General features: G+C 34.3%; 1 protein-coding gene across 1 annotated transcript in view; it reads right to left on the bottom strand.

Moving 5' to 3' along the window:
- The window catches only part of CNBD1 (cyclic nucleotide binding domain containing 1), a 423545-nt gene that overhangs the window by 109626 nt on the left and 293014 nt on the right, over positions 1-20905 (bottom strand). The window contains exons 7-8 of the mRNA XM_037802596.1: positions 8395-8532; positions 6493-6625 (exon numbers count right to left, since the gene is read on the bottom strand). Coding sequence (XP_037658524.1) covers positions 6493-6625; positions 8395-8532 — 271 coding nt within the window. The remainder of the gene's footprint in view (positions 1-6492; positions 6626-8394; positions 8533-20905) is intronic.

Here is a 20905-nt window from a genome sequence, read left to right as displayed (position 1 = left end):
TCAATCCTATTCACCTTCTGATACTTATTGTAATGGTTAGGTTCATGTGTCAACTTGGCCAGGTGGTGGTACCCAGGTGTCTGGTCAAGCAAGCACTGGCCTAACTGTTACTGCAAAGACTTCTGTGGCTGGTTAATAAACCAGAAGGCTGGTTTATTAAATAATCAGTCAACTGGTTGCAGCTGTGACTGATTACATTAATGAAGGGTGTGTCTTCCACAATTAAAGAATGCAATAAGCTGGATTTAACCCAATAAGTTGAAGACTTGTAAGCAAGAAAGATAGAGGACCTTCACTTCTTCTTTGGCTAGCTAGTGAAGTGTTCCCTGAGGAGTTCATCGAACACTCTCAACAGAGTTGCCAGTTCGCTGCCTGAGTAGTTCATCAAACACCTTCATTGGAGTTGCCAGTTTGTTGCCTGCCTATGGAATTTGGACTCTGCATCTCCACAGTTGTGTGAGACACTTTTATAAGATCTTTTATTTAGATATCTCTTGTTGATTGTTTCCCTAGAGAACCCTAACTAATACACTTACAATCCCATTAACAAACATTCATCACCCCAACCATTACCATACTTTTGAATTCAGCATCATTTACTTATCTGCACATATTAGATTATAATTCCCCCTCACTAGCTACTATCACTAGGTCCCCAATATTCTGTATCATAAGACATTGATTTTACATTATTCAGATAGTTCATAGAAGTGGTAACATACAATATCTCTCCTTTTGCATCTGACATTGCACTCAGCATTATATCTTCAAGGTTCATCCATGTTGCCATACTTTTCAAGACCTTGTTGCTTCTTACTGCAGCATAGTATTCCATCATATATATATATATATATATATATATACACACACACATATGTGTGTATATATATATGTGTATATATACATATACACACACACCACATTTTGTTTATCCACTCATCTGTTGAAGGACACTTGGATTGTCTCCATCTCTTGGCAATTGTGAACAACGCTGCTATGAACATCAGTGTACAAATGTCTGTTTGTGTGACTGTTTTAAAATCTTCTGGGTATATACTGAGAAGTGGAATTCCCTGATAGTTCCATATTTTTTAACCTCTTTTTTCTCCTTTATTAGAGAAGTTCTGAGTTTATGGTACAATCATGTATAAAATACAGGATTCTCCTATACCACCCATGACCAACACCTTGTACTGGTATGGAACATTTGTTACAACTGATAGCACAATTTTATAATTAGACCCATACTTTTTAAAAGTTTAATCTCTAACCTGACTCACAAGTGTTCTCCTCCTGCCCCAGCATACCCTTCAGTGGGATTATGGTTCTGTAGGCTTAGGGTAAAGGTATTTCATAAAACACCTCTATTTCCATCATAATCTAAGTGCCAGTGCCTCCACTCTTGGACTGGGAGGAGAGAGAGGCAAGGTTTCAGTTCTCCCTTTGTTGTATGTGGCTGGCAGTCATGGAGCAGTAGTGGATCTTTTCAGAAGGTGATCTGAGGCTCTGAGACACCTTCCCACTCAACTGTAGGTCCCCTTGTATTAGCAACCCTTAGTGGGCTTTCTTGGATAGACAAATTGTAAAAAATCTCTCAATGCTAACAACTCAACTGTCCGTGATCAAATGAATGGATAATCAAACTTTGGTACATAAACACAATGGAATATTATTCAGACAGAAGAGAGAATGAAGTTCTGAGACATGCAGAAAAATAGAAGAACCTTGAAAATATTACGCTCACTGAAATAAGGAAGACACAGAAGGACAAATATTACAAGTTGCCACTTATAAGTGATGTCTAGAAATAACAAATCTTTAGGACCAGAAAGTAGATTAGACGTTACCATGGAGTATGGGAAAAGGGGAAGTGAGAGAGTATGTTTGGTGGATGTTCTAGTTTGCTGATGCTGCTGGAATGCAAAACACCAGAAATGGATTGGCTTTTATAAAAGGCGGTTTATCTGGTTACACAGTTACAGTCATAAGGCCATAAAGTGTCCAAGGTAACACATCAACAATCGTGTACCTTCACTGGAAGATGGCCAATGGTGTCCGCAAAACCTCTTAGCTGGCAAGGCACATGGCCAGCGTCTGCTCCAAGTTGTGGTTTTAAAATGGCTTTCTCCCAGGATGTTCCCCTCTAGGCTGCAGTTCCTCAAAAACGTCACTCTCAGTTGCTCTTGGGCATTTGTCCTCGCTTAGCGTCTCCAGAGCAAGAGTCTGCTTTCAACAGCCATCTTCAAACTGTCTCTCATCTTCAGCTACTCTCTCACCTTCTGTAGATTCTTCAAAGTGTCCCTCTTGGCTGTAGCAAGCTTGCTCCTTCTGTCTGAACTTATATAGTGCTCCAGCAATTTAATTCAGACCCACCCTGAAGGGATGGGACAACACCTCCATGGAAACTATCCAATCAGAGTCATCACCCATAGTTGGGTAGGGCACATCTCCACAGAAACACTCAAAGAATTACAATCTAATCAACACTGATATGTCTGCCCACACAAGATTACATCAAAAATAATGGTGTTTTGGAGGACATAATACATTCAAACCAGCACAGTGGATATGGAATGTGCATTAAAAAAAGTTTTAAAAATTAAAATTATTCAATGCCACCAACTTTTTTGTGTACCCATAACCCAGAAAATCCACACATGCACACCATGCTAAATATTGGAAATGTAAGTGGCTTTGTTGCTGCCTGCCACCCCTTGTCTCGGCCTCACCGCTTCTCTATAATTACTGTTTCCACCGCTAATGTAACACAGGTGAGGATTAGCAAACTTGCTGCTTAAATATTTGTTCAACCACAGACCAGGATAAAAATGGCTATAACTGCTCTTGTATTTCTCCTTTTAAGTTTGGCCTTATGTTGACTGTCAGGGTGGAGCAAGAGAGATAGAGGGTAGGGGGACAGACAGCTGACAGAAGGACGCAGAGGTAAGACTACAAATATAAAATATTATGAATGCTCACCAGGACATAAGTTGAGATATTACAGAACAAAAAGATAAAGAAATACTAACAACTATAAGCCAAGAATTACAACACTTAGAAAAAAGGGATGAAAATCATAAAGAAAATGTAACAGAAATGACTCAAAAAAAAATAAAAAATTGTTTTATAACTATTAAAGAAATTGAAACTTTGGTTAAAAATTTTCTCACAAAGGCAGTACCAGGCCCAGATTATTTTTAAACAATGCTTTTATCAGAATCACTTAAGATTATTGTGGGGTATTTTTTTCTCTTTTTTGTCTGTTAATATGGTTTTCTAGTGCAAAACAATTTTACGAACCTGGGATAAAGCCTAATTCGTCATGTATATACTGTCTATTTTATAAACTGTGATTTGATTTGCTAATATTTTATTAATAATCTTGAAAGTATAAACATGTATGAAGTGGAACTATATTCTTCAAATATCTTTGTCTATTTTGGTATCAAGAATATGTTGGCTTAACTGCGCAGTGGACTTGCTGCCCTCCCCTCTATATGGGACATGACTCCCAGGAGAGTAAATCTCCCTGGCAACGTGAGACATGACTCCCAGCAATGAGCCTGGACCTGGCATTGTGGGACTGAGAAAGCCTTCCTGACCAAAAGTGGGGAGAGAAATTAAACAAAATAAAGTTTCAGTGGCTGAGAGATTTCAAATGGAGTTGAGTGGTCATTCCAGAGGTTATTCTTATGCAATATATATATGTGTGTGTATGTGTTTGGTTTTTAGTGTGTTAGAATAGCTAGAAGGAAATACCTGAAATTGTTAAACTGCAATCCTGTAGCCTAGATTCTTGAAGACGACTGTATAACTATATAGCTTATATGGTGTGACTGTGTGATTGTGGAAACATTGTGGCTCACACTCCCTTTATCTAGTGTATGGACAGATGAGTAGAAAAATAGGGAGAAAAAGTAAATGAATTATAGGGGGCAATAGGGAGATGGGATATTTTGTATTCTTTTTTTATTTTTTATTTTTTATTTTTACTCTTTTTTTTGAGTAATGAAATTGTTCAAAAATTGATTGTGGTGATGAATGTACAACTATATGATGATACTGTGAACAAATGATTGTACCCTTTGGGTGACTGAATGGTATGTGAATACATCTCAATAAAATTGCAGAAAAAAGAATATGTTGGCTTAATAGATTTTGATATGTAATGTTTTAATTATTATTCAATTCTAAATTTTATTTGTAATTTTCCATAATGATTTCTTACTTAATCCATGATTTATTTAGTGGTATATTTTAATTTAAAAATATTGAGATATTAAATATTTTTGTTTTTAATTTTTAACTTAATTGTACTGTAGTTAAAGATCATGATGTATTAAATACATATTCTTTGAAATTTTTTAATCTCTGTATGGACTACTGCATGATCATTTTTAAAAGTGTTCCTCATGTGTTTGAAATAAAAGATTATTCAAAATAAAACAAAAACTTTTGGGTAAATTTTGAGTAGAAGGGAACTTAGATAAAGAATAACTTTAAGAAAACCATGTAAATAGAACACGTTAGAAGCAGCCTTTCTAAAATCAATAAGACAAGAAGTTTCCCATCACCATTTCCTTTCAATATTGTATTGGTAGTACTAGTCAGTAAAACAGGGTTTTAAAAAATAGATGAAGGAAATTAGAGACAAAAAGATTGTTCTTAGACAACAAGTCTGTATAAATGTAAAACTTAAAAAAAATCTACAGATACATTATTAGAATATTAGAAGAGTTTAACATGTAGTCAGATATACAAGTAGAAAAATTCATTTCAATTATATATACCTGAAACAAACTAGAATATGTAATTAAATAGTAAATACTGCTTACAATAGTATTTAGAAAATAGCAAGTATATAGGAATAAATTGAATCAAATATGAGAGAATTTTTCAAAGAAAATGTTTTTAAAATTTTATTAGAGGATACAATAAATATAAGCAACTGGAATATGTCATATGTCCCCAGATTGATCTATAAAATCAAGACAATTCCAATCAAAATCCCAACCTGGTTTTTCATACTAATTGAAAATTCTAAAATAAATATGAAAGAAAAAAAGAACAAGAACAGCTATGACATCTACTACGTATCAGGGCTAATTATGAAACTATAGTAATTAAGACAGTAGAGTATTGGTTTAGGTAAAGTTAAATTGGCTAATGAAATAGAACAGGGAGTCCAGAAATAGACCCATATGGTTATGGAGAGCTGGTATACGACATAGGTGGCATGTCCAATCAGTGAGATTGGAGGAATTGTTTAATAAATGAAACTTAAAAAAAGAGTTATCCACATAGGAAAAGAAGACATTGGGTCCATAGATCACAGTATACACAAGAAAACCAAGTCCAGATAGAGTAAGGATTTAAATGTCAAGAATAAAAATTTAAAAGTCTTGTTAGAATAAGAAATATTGTACTTCACTTCCAGTGGCAAATTTAAAAAGCCTGATATTACCAGGGATTAGAGAGGCTATAGAACCCCAAAATCTCATACTGAACTAGCAAGGGTATAAACTAATAAAGTACTGTGGAAAATAGTTTTAGATTATCAACTAAAGATGAACATTCATATTTCCTATTATTTAGCAATTTCACTCCAACAGGGCATGTAAGTAAATGTTTTCAGCAGTGTTGCTCATAATAGTAGACCTGGAAGCAATCATGTCCATTAACAACAACAACAACAAACAGATGAGTAAATTATAGAATATTCAAATAATGGAGTATTAAAAAGTAGTGAAAAGGGATAAACCATAGTTGCAGACATTATCAATATCAGCATTATCAATATAATATAAAGTGATAAAATATGGCCCAAAGATTACACATAGCACAGCATCTTATATGCTATTTTTAAAATATTAAAAATAACTTTAAAACTCACCTTCATATATTTTAGAATTCATATAGATATAATAAAACTGTATTAAAAGGAAATAAAATACATTACAAAGAAGAGATTGAAGATGATGATTTTCTTTGGTGGAGGAGAACACCTGATAAGAAACCATCATCCCTATCTAAAACAAACAATTGTATGGAAAGTAAAATAGGTAATTATGCATTAAGCACACCAGAGTGTAAATCTGTGGTTATGAGGAGAATGGGAAGGAGGTTGAAGAAGGTAAAGTAGAAAAAACAAAACAAAATAAGGTATTGGACAAACTGATGAGGATAACAATTCTTGAACTAAAGGGTTATAATCTACTCTATTTGTGAACTAAAGTCCTAATAATACAAGAAAAACTTTAAAAAATAACCAAGAAAGCACAAATTTATACAAAAAGATAAAAATAGGATTAGTATCATTTTAAATGAAAAAAACCGGAAATAATAGATGTTCAGTTCCAATATATTCATTTAATAAATTAGAGACTATCCTTATGAAGAAATATCATATAAATAATAGAAATATGAAGAATTAAAAATTACAACAATATAATGTTATGTAAAGAAAGTGATACAAAATGGTATTACACTCACCATGACCTGGAGGAAATTTTTTCCATTTAATGTGTGCAGTTAGCTCATATATGGATAGAGTAGGCCACGCCACATAATATGGACACTTACGGATTAATTGCTCCTTTTCTATATTTTCCAGTTTGATTTTTTCCTGAAAAAGAATGTCACCATCAAGTTTTCAATACTAGGCAACTAAAAAAGAAAGAAAGAAGAGATTTAAAAAAAAATAAGTAAATGGCACTAAAAGAAAAATAAATATTGAGAGATTGACTAACAATGGCCAGGGAATATATTAAAAAGGAACTCTGACCCACAACCTTCAGCAATCAGTTCAGGATTCCATACCACTGTCGGCAGCAACCATCATAGGAAGTGAAACTACAATCCTTGTAACAATCAGTCCAAATGACCTGGACTTGATGAATATCTGGAAGTTTCCCTTATTTTTGCCCTCATTTCCAAATTAGGTGCGATCAGAGCAAGTCAGATATGCTCCCTAAATAATCATATATGGTGTCTTTCTTCTTGTTAGTCCATCTTCAGCTTGCCCATGCTAACAGCCTCCCATCAGAGCATACCTGAAATCATTCCTTTTTTCCACTGTAAAGCTTTCCTATTCCTCTGTTCATATCTGAGTCTCTGACAAACATAAGTGATGGTGGCTGACTCTCTTGCTATAGCAAACTCTGAATAAATAGCCTTTGCTTGTTCTCATTGGTTGGTCTTCATTTATTTCCACAAAATGTAAATAAGTATAAAATACATCTGAATTCATTTTATTGTAGTATCACTCTATGACCACAATCTATTGAAGTTTTAATCTTCAGATCTGTTTACTACTTTTCATGATATTTTAAACTTCTTTTTTTCCTGCTTTTCATGATATTTTAAACTTCTTTTTTTCCTACTTTTCATGATATTTTAAACTTCTACAAATGTTTTATCATTTAAAAAATGCTTTCATTGTCAAGACTAAACTCAAAAGTCATAAGTGACAATATCAAGTAAGTGTTACCAATATCTTGAAATTAGCAACAATACATGCAAAATGAAATATTTAAAAACTCAGCCACTTGGGGAATCAAAGGAAATTGACACAAAGGACTTGGAGTGTAGTTGAATTCTCAGAAAACTTTCTGCACCACCAACACTGAGACCACCATATCAAAAGAAATCCCACCTATCAGATACCTAAATCAATAAGATGGGTGTCTCCCCGTCTCTCTCCAACATGAACTCCCAACCATGGCTGACACCCCCTGCACCAGGGTTTAGACCCCATCAAAAGAACCCAAGGACCCTGGAGCCTTCCCAATCCCATTGGAATTACACAAACTTCCTCCACCCTCCAAGGAAAGAGAGATAGAAGAGAGGGAACACTTTAGAATTAAATAAGTGAAAATAAAATATTAAATTTGAAGTAAATGAATTATCTTCAAGCAGCATAATTAGGGGATTAAAATTAAGTTGTGATCTTATTCATGTAGCTCTGGGTTTTGAGGTCTGTGGTAACTATGTAACTATCTCCTCCAATACACTGGAGAGATTTGGAGAGTAGCAGTACTACTGTTTGATTGTTGAGGCATTCCTAGCACATGACATGCTGTAGACACTCAAAATATATATTTTTTGAATCAATGAATTAATAAAAAGATGAATTAGTAAATGAATTTGAAATTAATTAAAAACCAAAAAGCACTAAAAAAATATACACATAACAATTATACACAGAGATACCTTTGCTTTCACCTCAACTAACAGCTGCCAGCAGAGGCTTACATAATTCTCAGCAGACACATCTATAGGTCAAGTCAAATTAAAAAAAATGAAACAGAGATGGGCATCTTCTGTCTAAAGAGACAAAATTTAGCTTAATCTTATGCCCATATATGTTAATATATAAATTAGACATGGCCATACCGATTTTATCTTTGCATATTCTTTTGCAGGAATTTTAAGAATTTCACAATCATCTTCTGTCACCATTGAGTTCGCCAATGTTTCTGAACCAGTCTGAGGTGTAACTTCCAGGGACCCAAAGGTACTCCATTGTCTAGGCTATAAAAAATACCAAAGGCAACTTAAAACTTCATTACCATTCCTCAACATAAAAATGCTAGTGAAGGTGATAGGAGCAGTCTAGGAGATTCTGCAAAAGGGATAAGTGTAGGTAAAACTCCAATTCTACAAAGAAAGTGGTCCAAACAGCCTTTGCACGGACGGCTTCACACTCCTTCTGCCCAATGTCACATCCTCAAGGCAAGAAAAAATTTCCACTTTTTTGCACCAGCATGAAGAAAATAACTTATAAGATTAGATCTTCTTTTACTCACTGATTCATTTCAAGTGCCTACAATAGTGCTTGGCACATAGTAGTTGTTCAATAAATTTTGTTAAAAAAATTAAGAAAATAGTACACTTATATACATAGCCTTCCATTTTAGTTTATTATCCTCATGTTGATGGTGATAAGTGCTAATGAAAATGAATGTAGGATTATTCAGTGTATAAACCATTGGCACATATGTATTCATGTAGGGCCCCAGAATTTAATATGTGAAACATATCAATATTAAGCATGGCAAAAATATTACCACTAGAATACATATATACTTATTGAAAGTTATTAGAATATAATTAGACTCTAAACAACTATATATTAGGATATATATGTGTGTTTGAGAAAAACTGTAGGGCACATGGGAATGCAATTGACATGTTTATATCAGAGATGGAGAAGCTTCCTAGGGAAAATGCCTGGTCAATGAGACATCTAAGATGATATAGGTGGACTTCCAATCTTCCACTTCAAATCCATAGAAAGCCTGAATATTTTTCTTTTTAATTAAATGTATAGCTGAGCTTGGACCTATGGGTCCAGAAATGAAGAGGGATCGTGAAAAGTCAGTCACAGCTGAAGCCAGTGTGGTCCATAGTGATCTTGAACTAGGCTGAGGGCCTGAGGGACTGTGTTCTGGGGTTTGACACATGTGACTCAGGACCATGAGAAGTGAGCCCTGGAATGGAGGCCCCTTGCCAGAAACCTAGGCCTGCCTCATATGTGAAATGGACACAAGAAAAATTCACCCACTAACCTGAGGAAGCCACATGGAGGTTTGTCTTCTAGCTATGGGAACTGGGTAGAACCATCATAAAATCAGGAACCTACATCTGTGTCAGTGCAGAATATATGTTTACACATAGTACAGAACCCAAAATGGGAAAGTTAATGTAAAGCTTGGTCCACAACTGGCAAAACGTTAGGGTCCAGGAAGGTACAAACGAAACCTCATATATGAATTCAAGGGAAAAAGATTTCCACAGAAAACAATCCCTGCTGATGACAAATCACAATAAAAAAATTATAGTCCCCACAAATGAACACATGTTTAATTAGATCATAAAACCAGAGCAGGACATTGTAGAAGCAAAAAGTGGCACTTTTTAAAAGAACAAAATTAAATGTCTATAAATTAAAAAGAGTTAGTGGAAGGAAAACACAATGGACACAAAATTAGAAGATTAAAACTAATTAAAGAGAGAATTCAGGACATGGAAAAACATGAGAAAATAATCTAGAATGAAGTTCATAAAACATAGAAAAAATGGAAATAAGAAAGGAATTTTAAGATATATGGCAAAGAAAGAACATTAAGCATATATCTAATAAGAATTCCAGAGAGAACAAAGTCTAGATATGTATTTCTATAGTTCTTGCTCAGGATTAGCATATTCCCTTAACCTATTTCCTCTCCTATGTCCCACCTTAGTCCTTCTTCATTATCTTATTAGCTATCAATAATCTCAACAATTTCAAGCTGGTGTGGTCTATATATTTTTCTAGGTCTCCTAACTGATTTTAGTGCAAGAGTTGATCTGAATTACATATTAAACCATGATGAAAGTAGACGTCCTCTAGGACTTTGCATAATAGCTTGACTTTGATGTGTGTAAGTATAATTGTCTAGTTTGTAATTCATACAACATCTTGAATCAGTGGTTTGATGTCATTCCATAGTTAGGAAAAAATTTCAGCCAGTTTCTCTTCAAATATTGCTTCCACCATATTCTCGTTCCTCTCCTTCTAAGGCAGTTATTAGATCCTAACCAGAATTTTTCAGCACATCCCGTATTTGTCTCAATATCTTTTCTGTATCTCCCTTCCTTTTTTTTCATCTTCATGTTTAGTCTAGATGTTTTCTACTTGACTGTTTTCCAGTTCAGTACCTCTTCTGCTGTGTCTAATCTGCTGATAAACACATTATTTAGTTAATTTCAGTTAATACATTTTTAAGTTATAAAACTTCAGTGCGATGCCTTTTTGATAAAATTCTGGTTTTATGACAAAAATTTCTCCTTATCTATTTTGTCAAAAATATAATCACAGTTATTTTAAAGTGCGCATCTAATAATTTCAATAGATGTATCACCTATGTGTTAGTTTCCATTGCTTTATTCTCCTGATTTCTCCTATCATTTTGTCCTGTATACTGACATTATTGGTAACTTTTTAAAAAAACGTAATTTTATTGAGATATATTCACACACCATACAATCCATCCAAAGTATACAATCAATGGTTCACAGTATGATCACGTAGTTGTGTATTCCTCACCATGATCAATTTTAGAACATTTTCATTATTCCGAAAAAAGAAATGAAAAGAAAAAAGAAAATTTAAAACATCCCATACCCCTTATCCACCTCCCCCATTGTTGACCTCTAGTGTTGATGTACATTTGTTACTGTCAATGAAAAATATTAAAATATTACCATTAACATAGTTTGCAATAGGTACATTTTATCCCATATACCCCTCTGTATTCAGTGAACTCCTTGTAATAGTACATCTGCTCTAGTTCATGACAGAACTTTTTTATATGCATATGGTTAATGACAGTCATCATCCACCACAAGACCTGGTAACTTTTATTCCATGTTGTGCCTTGTGTATGAAACTGTCATGGCTCTGGATGGTATCATCTTCTCTCAAGATGCTTTACTTTTATACTGATAGCCAATTAACATGGGAGAATATCAACTCAATCCAATCAGGAATTGAGGGTGACTTTAGGCTGTATTTCAGTCTTTTGCAGGGTTCAGTTGGGTTTCAAATGACAGAATGAAGTGTTTATCAGAACCGCTTATCCTTGGGAGACCTGGAACTGATTTCTATCTCTTGAATACTACGAGATTGATGAGTATTCTACATACTTCTTAGATTTGTAGCCACATATTTCTAATTGGGTTCTTAGACTTTGTTTTGTGAAGCTTAGAAATAGGCAAATGCCTGGAAGGGAAAAAAAAAAAAAAAAAAAAAAAAAGAGGCAGACAAAGCTGCCTTTATCTGGTTCTTTTTTTCCAGCATATTGGCCTCCCAAGCCTGATTTATTTGGTAGACTGAACTCAAATGTTCGTCTCTCTAGTATGTTCCAGTACCCGTTTCCTGGAAGTACTGATCCACCACTCTCTGCTCAACTGCTCATCCCTATCATGCATGCAAAGTGGTGGGTGGCTCAAAGAGAAAACCAGCAGGGAATATCAGTCTCAAAACAACGTATTTCCCTTCTTTCTCTTGAATCTTGGTCCTTCAATTGCCTTAGTTGTCCAGTGGCTTCAGCTTGCTTGTTTGTGTGACTCATTTTTAAGTTGTTCTCAGCAGGATTGATCTGATTGAAGCTACTCCATCATGGCCAGAAGCAGACTGAGATTCAGCAGACTGAAGTGACTGAGTTTCTTTAAAATAAGATCTACTTCCATTTCAACTTTCTGGACTTGGCTTATTTGTCCTTATCAGCCCTTTCTGAATTGGCAAAATCACACAGAATACACAATCAAGCAATAGCAGACACACCTTTTCTCATAGAGGACAGGAAAATTGTGGAGATTCTGGCAAACTAATCCGGAAATTCCTACATAAATTAGTGTCTGTAAAAGGATAAATTATTGTGAAGGATCTGATCCTTTGACTTTCATTTCTCTAAAAACGTGAGAGAGATGGCTCATGATGGCAGCTCCTTATAGCAATATCCAAGTAAAAAGAGAGGAGATGCACACACACACACACACACACACACATATTCAGTGTTATTGATAAGTAAGTTCATAAACATCAGTATGCTAGCAACAGAATCTCCAGTGCTGATGCCATTCATACACACCAGATACTAATAAAATAATGTGAATACTCAGCATTGGTTGCTATTTTATATGTAATGCATAGCAAATGTGTGTATGTCCTGTGGATTTTTCTCTGTCAACTAAATTTCTTTCAAAGGTCTTTTAAAGAACAATGACAAGGGATATGAGCCATGAATTTGTTAGTTCATTGTGGAGGCTTGGAGTTATCTACCGCCCCCCCCCCCCAAAAAAACATGTTCTTAATCTTAATCCATTCCTGTAGGTAGGAACCCATTGTAATTAGGACCTTTATGAGTTCATTTCAGTTAAGGTGTGGTTCAACTGGATCAGAATGGGTCTTAACCCTACTACTGGAGGCTTTATAGAGAAGGCCACAGTTAAGAGAAGCCACAGGGAGCAGCCAGAAGCTGAAAGTCAACAAAACACAGAAGAGAAGAGAGAAGATGCTGCCATGCTCATTGCCATGTGGCAGAAAAGCTAAATACTGAGGATCACCAGCAGCCAGCCTCAGAATGCCACAGTCTTCTGGAGAAAGCATCACTTGGCTGATGCCTCAATTTTGGACTTCTCTTAGCCTCAAAACCATGAGCCAATATATCCCCATTGTTTAAGCTATCCTGTTGTATGGTATTTGTTTCAGTAGCTAGGCAACTAAAACATTCATGTAAAAGATATTTCCAGGAAAGCAAGAAGGGAGCTAGATAAGCCAAAAATGAATGATATTTCTAAAAAAAAAAATACCTGGAGAACTGAGGAAAATACTTCTAACATGAGACTCACTACTAATAATCGAAAGTCCTGACCAGTCCAGCCTACATTGCATCAGCACATGAGCTCAGTTCTGCTGAAAAGTATAAACCAAATCTCAGATGGATCTCAAGTACTCTCTCGTATGCATTATTTTCTTGTTTCAGAGAGACCAGCTGATGCATAACCTTCAGCACTAATAGAACAACAGTCCTCCTTTCATGTTCTGTTGAATTTGGGCTTCTGACTTTATCCTAAGGATATATAACATTTTCTTCTATGTCCCCAGCTGGTCCAAATTTACTAAACTGAATTCCAAGGGAGTCACCCAGCATGATTCAGCACTTTCATGAATCTAATTTCGAAACACAGAATATTTAATTCAACCAAAAGTATATTTCAAGATTAATTCAATTAATTAGAAAATAACATTTGGGTCATGAAAATATATTACATAATTTTCTAAACATTGTTGGTGCTCAATGATTATTGTTAACTAGTTATGATGACAAAGATCTTTCTGATAACACTATTGTTTGAGATTTTTTCCTATTATAAGGGAGAAATTAATCTTTAGTAATCATGTCTGATATGTCGGTGTACACTGTTCAGAAATAATCATCCCAGTATGCCATTTAGTAAAATTTCTCTCCCATATCTAAATGTTATGCTGCAAAAATGTAAGTAGCCTAGTCACTATAACTTAAGGAAGAGTAAGCACTAAGAACTAAAAGTATTTGTTTATTATTGTATGAAATTTAGTGTCACTTAAGGAAGGATTTACTGTCTACTTTAAATAATCATAAAATTTTAAAACTTAGCATGTATTAAAGTTCAGAAAAAATTAATGGAGCATTTAAAGCCATATTTTACAAGTATTTACACATATGCACTCATCACGTTCATTAATTATTCCAGTTAGAAAATACAAAGTGCCTTAAAGGATTAACACCATTCATTTGTTATATGGCTTATCCATTTATAAATTAATTGCCCTGTTATGATTTGAATTTTGTAAAAAAGAGGAGACATTTTGGTAGCAGACTTTTTCTAATAAATCAGAAGCACTACTCCTGAGTTCATATTCAAAATAGACCATTTCCCCACAGAACACTGAATTCAATGGCTCATATATCCAGTTATTCTGAGTTTAATGTGTTCCTTTTATAAAGAAGATTCAGTTGAATAGGCTTAGATATAAAGTGAAATAACTGTGTCACTCTATTCTCAATGTGAAATGATTTAATATTTATAATTTTGCCTATAATTAAGATAAGTACTTTGAATTTCATTTTTGGCTTTTCCAGAGTCACCATTGAAGAGTTATAAGTTTCTTAATGATATGCTCTACTTTTATAATTGTATAGCCTATTTTTAAACTTTTCAATGTGTAGAAAGCATATAAAAATAATAATGAAATTAACCCTTGTGTGCCCACCATCTAGCTAAAGAAACCTAATTTTTTCCATTATAGGTAACCACTATCCTGATTATTAGGATATTACTATGTTGTTAAAATTTTATCTTAATGCATATGTAGATAGTTCTAAAACTGTAAGATGGTTTTGCCAATTTCTGTATATTATATAAAGTAATATTTGAATAAACATTAATCTGTTTTTTGCTAAATATTGTTTTTGAAATGCAAGTATGTTAATGTAGTCCATTCATTTTTCATTGCTGCACGACTATATTCAAATTATTTATTCATTCTTTTGTTGATGAACATTTATGCTTTTATCAGTGTTTGGCTATTACAAACAACATTGATACAAGCATTATTATAAATGTTTCATTTTACGTGTAACAGTTTTTCTAAGATACATATCTAGGAATGCAATTTCTCCACTATATGATGTATTAGCCTTTTAACATTAATATTTAACATGTAACACCAAATTATTTTCCAAAGCACAGTACAAATGCATTCTAATTTATACTTTTACCGACAGAAGTGTCCATGTCCGTTTCTTTACATCTTCTTCAACATTATGTATTGTCTAACTTTTAATATTTGCCAATTTAGTGGGTAAGTCTAAATTATTGGTATTACATTCTTTTATTTTGAATTTCCCTGATTGCTGAAGTGGTTGAGCATCTGTGCATGTATTAATTCTTTATTCATAGTTTCTCTTCTGTGAAAGACTGATTTATATATTTTGCATTACTTTCAGTTTCTTTTTTTTTCTCTTTGATTTGTAGATCATTTATGTATTCCAGATACTCATTCTTTCCCATTTAGGTATGTGCAAATGTCTTCACCCAATGTGTACCTTGTCTTTTCATATACTTAAAATGTCTTTGAATGAACAAAATCTTCTTGATTTTAAATAAACATAGTTTGCTTCTATAGGAAGCTTGTTTAAAAAGCTTTTGCCATTATGATAGCATGAAAAGATTCTGCCACATGTTCTAAAACATTTGATGTCTTTCCTTTTACATTTAAGCTAGTGATCCAAAATTGATGTTTATGTATGGTGTAAGGTTGACAGATAGTTTTATCTTTATTATTCACATAGATAACCAATTGCCTTAGCTCAAATAAAAATGATCATCCCACTACTTTCCCCACTTGTATTCAATGCCTAGTGCTAAACATAAAGAGTGCTTAAATCTGTAGATTGGTTTTGTGGACTCACTAGGCTGTTAGTATTCCCATTCATGAGCCACTAATTGCACTGTTATTACTCATGTTAGCTTTATTTTTAAAGTTTTTAAGTATTTATTTTAAGTTCTCCTGCCACCTCGCTCCTCCCCCACCCCCACCCCAAAGTATTTGCTTCAGGAAGGCTATCCTGAGCTTTTTGCTCTTTGGAATAAGTTTTAGAGTCAGCTTTCCAAGTTCCACAAGAACTTGTTTGGATTTCTAAATTGGAATTGCATCAAACCTATAGATCATTTCGGGAGAACTGTCATCTTTACACTATTGTAATGTTCTTGTCCATGGATATGATATATCTATATTTAAGTCTTCTCTATTATCTTTTAATAAAAATGTATAATGTTCTCCAAAAAGTATTAGCACATTTTTATTGTATTTATTAAGCATTAAATATTATGCATGGCTATTTAAATAGAACCTTTTAATTAATTATATTTTCTAACCCACTATTGCCTATGACTGAATTTATTTTATTGCCTAATCTACAAAGTATTTACAATTAAGTTTTCTTATTTTTTACCCAGTTCTTTAGTTATCTTCCTTTAGAGAGAAGCTTTCAAAATTTTTCTGTAAAGGATCAGATAATAAATATTTTCAGTTTTGCAGTCTGTATGGTCTTTGCCAGAACTGTACAACTCTGCCATTATAGCTGAAAGCAGCCATTGACAATACATAACAAATAAGTGTGGCTCTGCCCCAGTAAACCAGATTTTCCTCAAAGGTTAGAGTTTGCCAATCCTGGTCCTAGAGCATTGTGCCAGTTTGAACGTATTATGTCCCCCAAAACACCATTATCTTTGATGCAGTCTTGTGTTGGCAGAGGTATTAGTGTTGATTAGATTGTTAACTTTTTGATCGAGCATTTCCATGGAGATGTGACCCACCCAACTGAGTGTGATAATTCCGATTGGATAATTTCCATGGAGGTGTGGCACTGTCCATTCAGTGTGGGCCTTGATTAGTTCACTGGAGCACTATTAAGCTCAGACAGAAGGAGCAAGCTTGCTACAGTCAAGAGGGACACTTTGAAGAACACTCGGGAGCTGAGAGACGAGCTGCAGCTTACAGAGACATTTTGGAGATGGCCGTTGAAAGCAGACTCTTGCTCCGAAGAAGCTAAAAGAGGACAAATGCCCCAAGAGCAAATGAGAGTGACATTTTAAAGAGGAACTGTGGCCTCAAGAGGAACATCCTGGGAGAAAGCCATTTTGAAACCAGAACTTGGAGCAGACATCAGCCACATGCCTTCCCAGCTAACAGAGGTTTTCTGGACGCCATTGGCCATCCTCCAGTGAAGGTACCCGATTGTTGATGCATTACCTTGGACACTTTATGGCCTAAAGGCTGTAACTGTGTAACCAAATAAAAACCAATTCATTTTTGGTGTTTTGTATTCCAGCAGCGTTTGCAAACCGGAACAAGCATCATTCACCTTATTAAGTACCTATAGTCTTTCTTCTTCTTCTTTTTTTCTATTTTCAAAATACATAAAACAATCATGCTGTAATTCTTCATGAAAAAAATGCCTTTTAATAGTGATTTTTATATTATATGTTATATGGTATATGAGTATTATTAAGTGATATTTGTGTAATTTAAAATATTTTTAAAATTACATTATTGGATTTTAAAATCTATATATGTCCTCATTTAGCAGACCTTCTGTTCCCTGTTAATGTTCTACATCTGATTCTTTTGGCCTTATAAATCTTTTTTCTAGGCTTGTTATATTTCTATGCTAAATATAAGTAAAATATTATGTGAATATCCATTAAGTCTGTTAAGTGGTAAAGTGACAAGGTTTGGGAATTTTCTTGCTTTGGTTAAATTTAACAAAGCCTGCTAGAAAGGCTTTTTGATTCATATAACTGCTAATAATAAAAGAAATGGACAAATCCACTCTGGTTAGGTGGGATATTATTGTATATGAATATAATGGAAACCTTTTGAGAAAACAATTATATATCTAAATATATATATGTTTGTTTATATGTTGGTTGAATAGAAGTCTTAAGTTACCTCCATAAGGAGCCATCACCATCTAGCATTTATAAAATGTTCGTCACAGAGAAAACTTACAATAAACATTTTCTTATTGATTTTAAATGATCCAGTAATCTGTTCTATATTTTGTCCATTTCAAGTTATGCATATTAATTTCTGAATTCGGGCAAAAGTGGCTTCTTGAGAAATAGTATGGAGAACAAAAATAAGCTACAAAAATTGACAAGATATACTAATTGCCAGAAATACTACAAACACAAATACACATGGTTTTTATACAAATTACTAATTCACAAAGAGAAGTGTGAACTTGTGATCATTGGTAAGCACACTAAAGTAAATACAAACATTGTTTTAATTGGAAGAAAGCTAGTCAGGATTGAGACCACTATACATCACCATGATTCCAATCATTCATTTCAGATAATATCATAGGAAACATTTATAAAAAGGATTGGGCTTTAACCCTAGGAAGTCTTTTCTCTACTGTCAAATCTGGGCCTGTTGCTCTGACTTTTTGCTCTCCCAACTCTCTATTAGTGGCTTTAAACTGAAGCTATAATCTGGATTTCCAGCCATATTCTCCACATCATCATCTTCTCCAAGGTGGAGACAACTTATTATTCAACATATAGTAGGTGTTCAAAACATGGCTGTGGAATTGAGTTGACCATAAGAAAATGCCAGAATATAGTCACTTATCAGAACAGATAAGAACATTTCAAAGTATTTAAAGATATTGGATGCTAAAGTGGTAAACATCATGATGATCTAAATCAAGCGGCAGAACCCAGCTGAGAGTTTATACCTCTGTTTTTGTCTTAGGCATATTTTTAATAGGATTTTTTTAAGCAGGGAAAGAAGAAAAAAGAACTAAATCTGAAATGCAATGCTATTAAAGAAAAGAAGCCTAACCTGAGCCTCAATCATATGTTTTTGACATTCTATGTACCAGTTTGCTAATGCTGCCATTTATGCAAAATACCAGAAATGGATTGGCTTTTATAAAGGTGGCTTATCTGTTACAAAGTTACAGTTTTAAGGCCATCAAGTATCCAAGGTAAGGCATCAACAATAGGGTATCTTCACTGGAGAAAGGCCATTGGTGTCCGGAAAACCTCTGTTAGCTGGGAAGGCATGGGGCTGGTGTCTGTTTCCAGGTTGCATTTCAAAATGGCGTTCTCCAAAGCATCAGCAAAAGTCCACTTTCAAAGGCCATCTTCAAAATGTTTCTCTAAGCTGCAGCTCTCCAAAATGTCACTCACAGTTGCTCTGAGGTCCTTCTGTTTGTGAGCTCTTTTTATAGGGCTCCAGTGATTAAATCAAAGACCCTTGATAAATGGGTGGGGCCACATTTCCATGGAAATAATCAAGAGGTCACACCCTAAGCAAAGGTGTCACTCAGTTGGGTAGGCCACATCTCCATGGAAACAATCAAAGGTTCCAACCTAATCAGCACTAATACATCTGCCTCCACAAGACTGCATTAAAGAACATGGTGTTTGGGGGGACATCTAAACCTGCATATTCTACTTCTAATTTTTTTTAATTTTTAATAATATAGTATAAAGAGATAAAGTTCAGCCATTATTTATACTGTGTTTTCATAAGGAAGTTATTGGGAACAAAACACAGCTCTTGAAATATGGCTAAATGTACTTAGACTTTCTGCCATCAACAAGTTGGAAAGAACAAATTTCAGGCCTGTGGTACTCTGACCAGCATCCCCGAACTCATGGAAGTAACTAATCTATGAAGATTACACTACTCACCAAAGGAATGCTTTCCGTGGTCAAACCTAGTCCCAGAGAAAACAAATGGTGCTTGGTCTTCATTGTATATATATAAATAGATACATCTCAAATAGTTGGTGGTCTATTTTTTTTTCTCACTTATATATTTTTTTTTAATTGCAATTTCCCTTTTTATTTCAAATTCCATTGTTAGGTCACACAGATGATTATTAAAAGAGGAAAAAATAAAGTATATTTGTCAGAATTTAAACATTTTTTTCAGAATTATATATAGTTTTTCTCACTGAATTAAGAAATAAATGTCAAAGGTGAACCCTTGCCATACTTAATTGTTTTAATGTAGATTGAATTTAATATCTTATTATAGTTTACAGAGTTTTAAAATAAAATAAGAGCACTCTAAGTCACTGACAAGTGGGAAACGACTCCATACATTGGTTAGGAAAACAAATTTGACTTCTCACCCTTCTGACATAAAAATGCCTTGTCAGTGAATTTATCTGTAACTTGGAATAGTGTATCATCACACCGTATATTTCTCACGTGTGATGTTCTTAGCCTCTAAAGGAACATTTAGCCTCTTAGCAAAATAAAGCTATGGGAACACAGATTGACCAAACTCTATTTCCAAATAAGGAGAATAATGCCACCATTCCAACAAACAATATATTTCTGATGAGCTAGGGCCTTAATGCATGACTTTATATAATTTTTTTTGGCTTTTACAAAGGGGTTTATTTGTTTTCAAAGTTATAGTCTTAAGGCCATAAAGTGTCCATCAACAACAGGGTACCTTCACTGAAGGACGGCCATTGGCATCTGGAAAACTTTTGTAGGTTGGGAAGGCACGTGGCTGGTGTCTGCTCTGGAGTTCTGATTTCAAAATGGCTTTCTCCCAGGACGTTCCTCTCTAGGCTGTCCCAGCATCTGGGCCTGAATGGCTCTTTTCTTTTTTTTTTTTTTTTTAATTTTGAAATAAATTCAAACTTACAGCAACAGTTGCTGAAATAATACAAACCCCATACACAGAACTCCAGCCTACCCCAACCCCCCTCCACTGATACCCCGATCTACCAACTTTAATATTTTGTCACTTTACCATTTCTTTCTTTCCCTCCCTCCC

This window comes from Choloepus didactylus, chromosome 14, assembly GCF_015220235.1.
Source record: "Choloepus didactylus isolate mChoDid1 chromosome 14, mChoDid1.pri, whole genome shotgun sequence".
NCBI classification, from domain to species: domain Eukaryota; kingdom Metazoa; phylum Chordata; class Mammalia; order Pilosa; family Megalonychidae; genus Choloepus; species Choloepus didactylus.
Note: the sequence above shows the minus strand (reverse complement) of the source record. Positions and strands in the feature narration are given on the sequence as shown.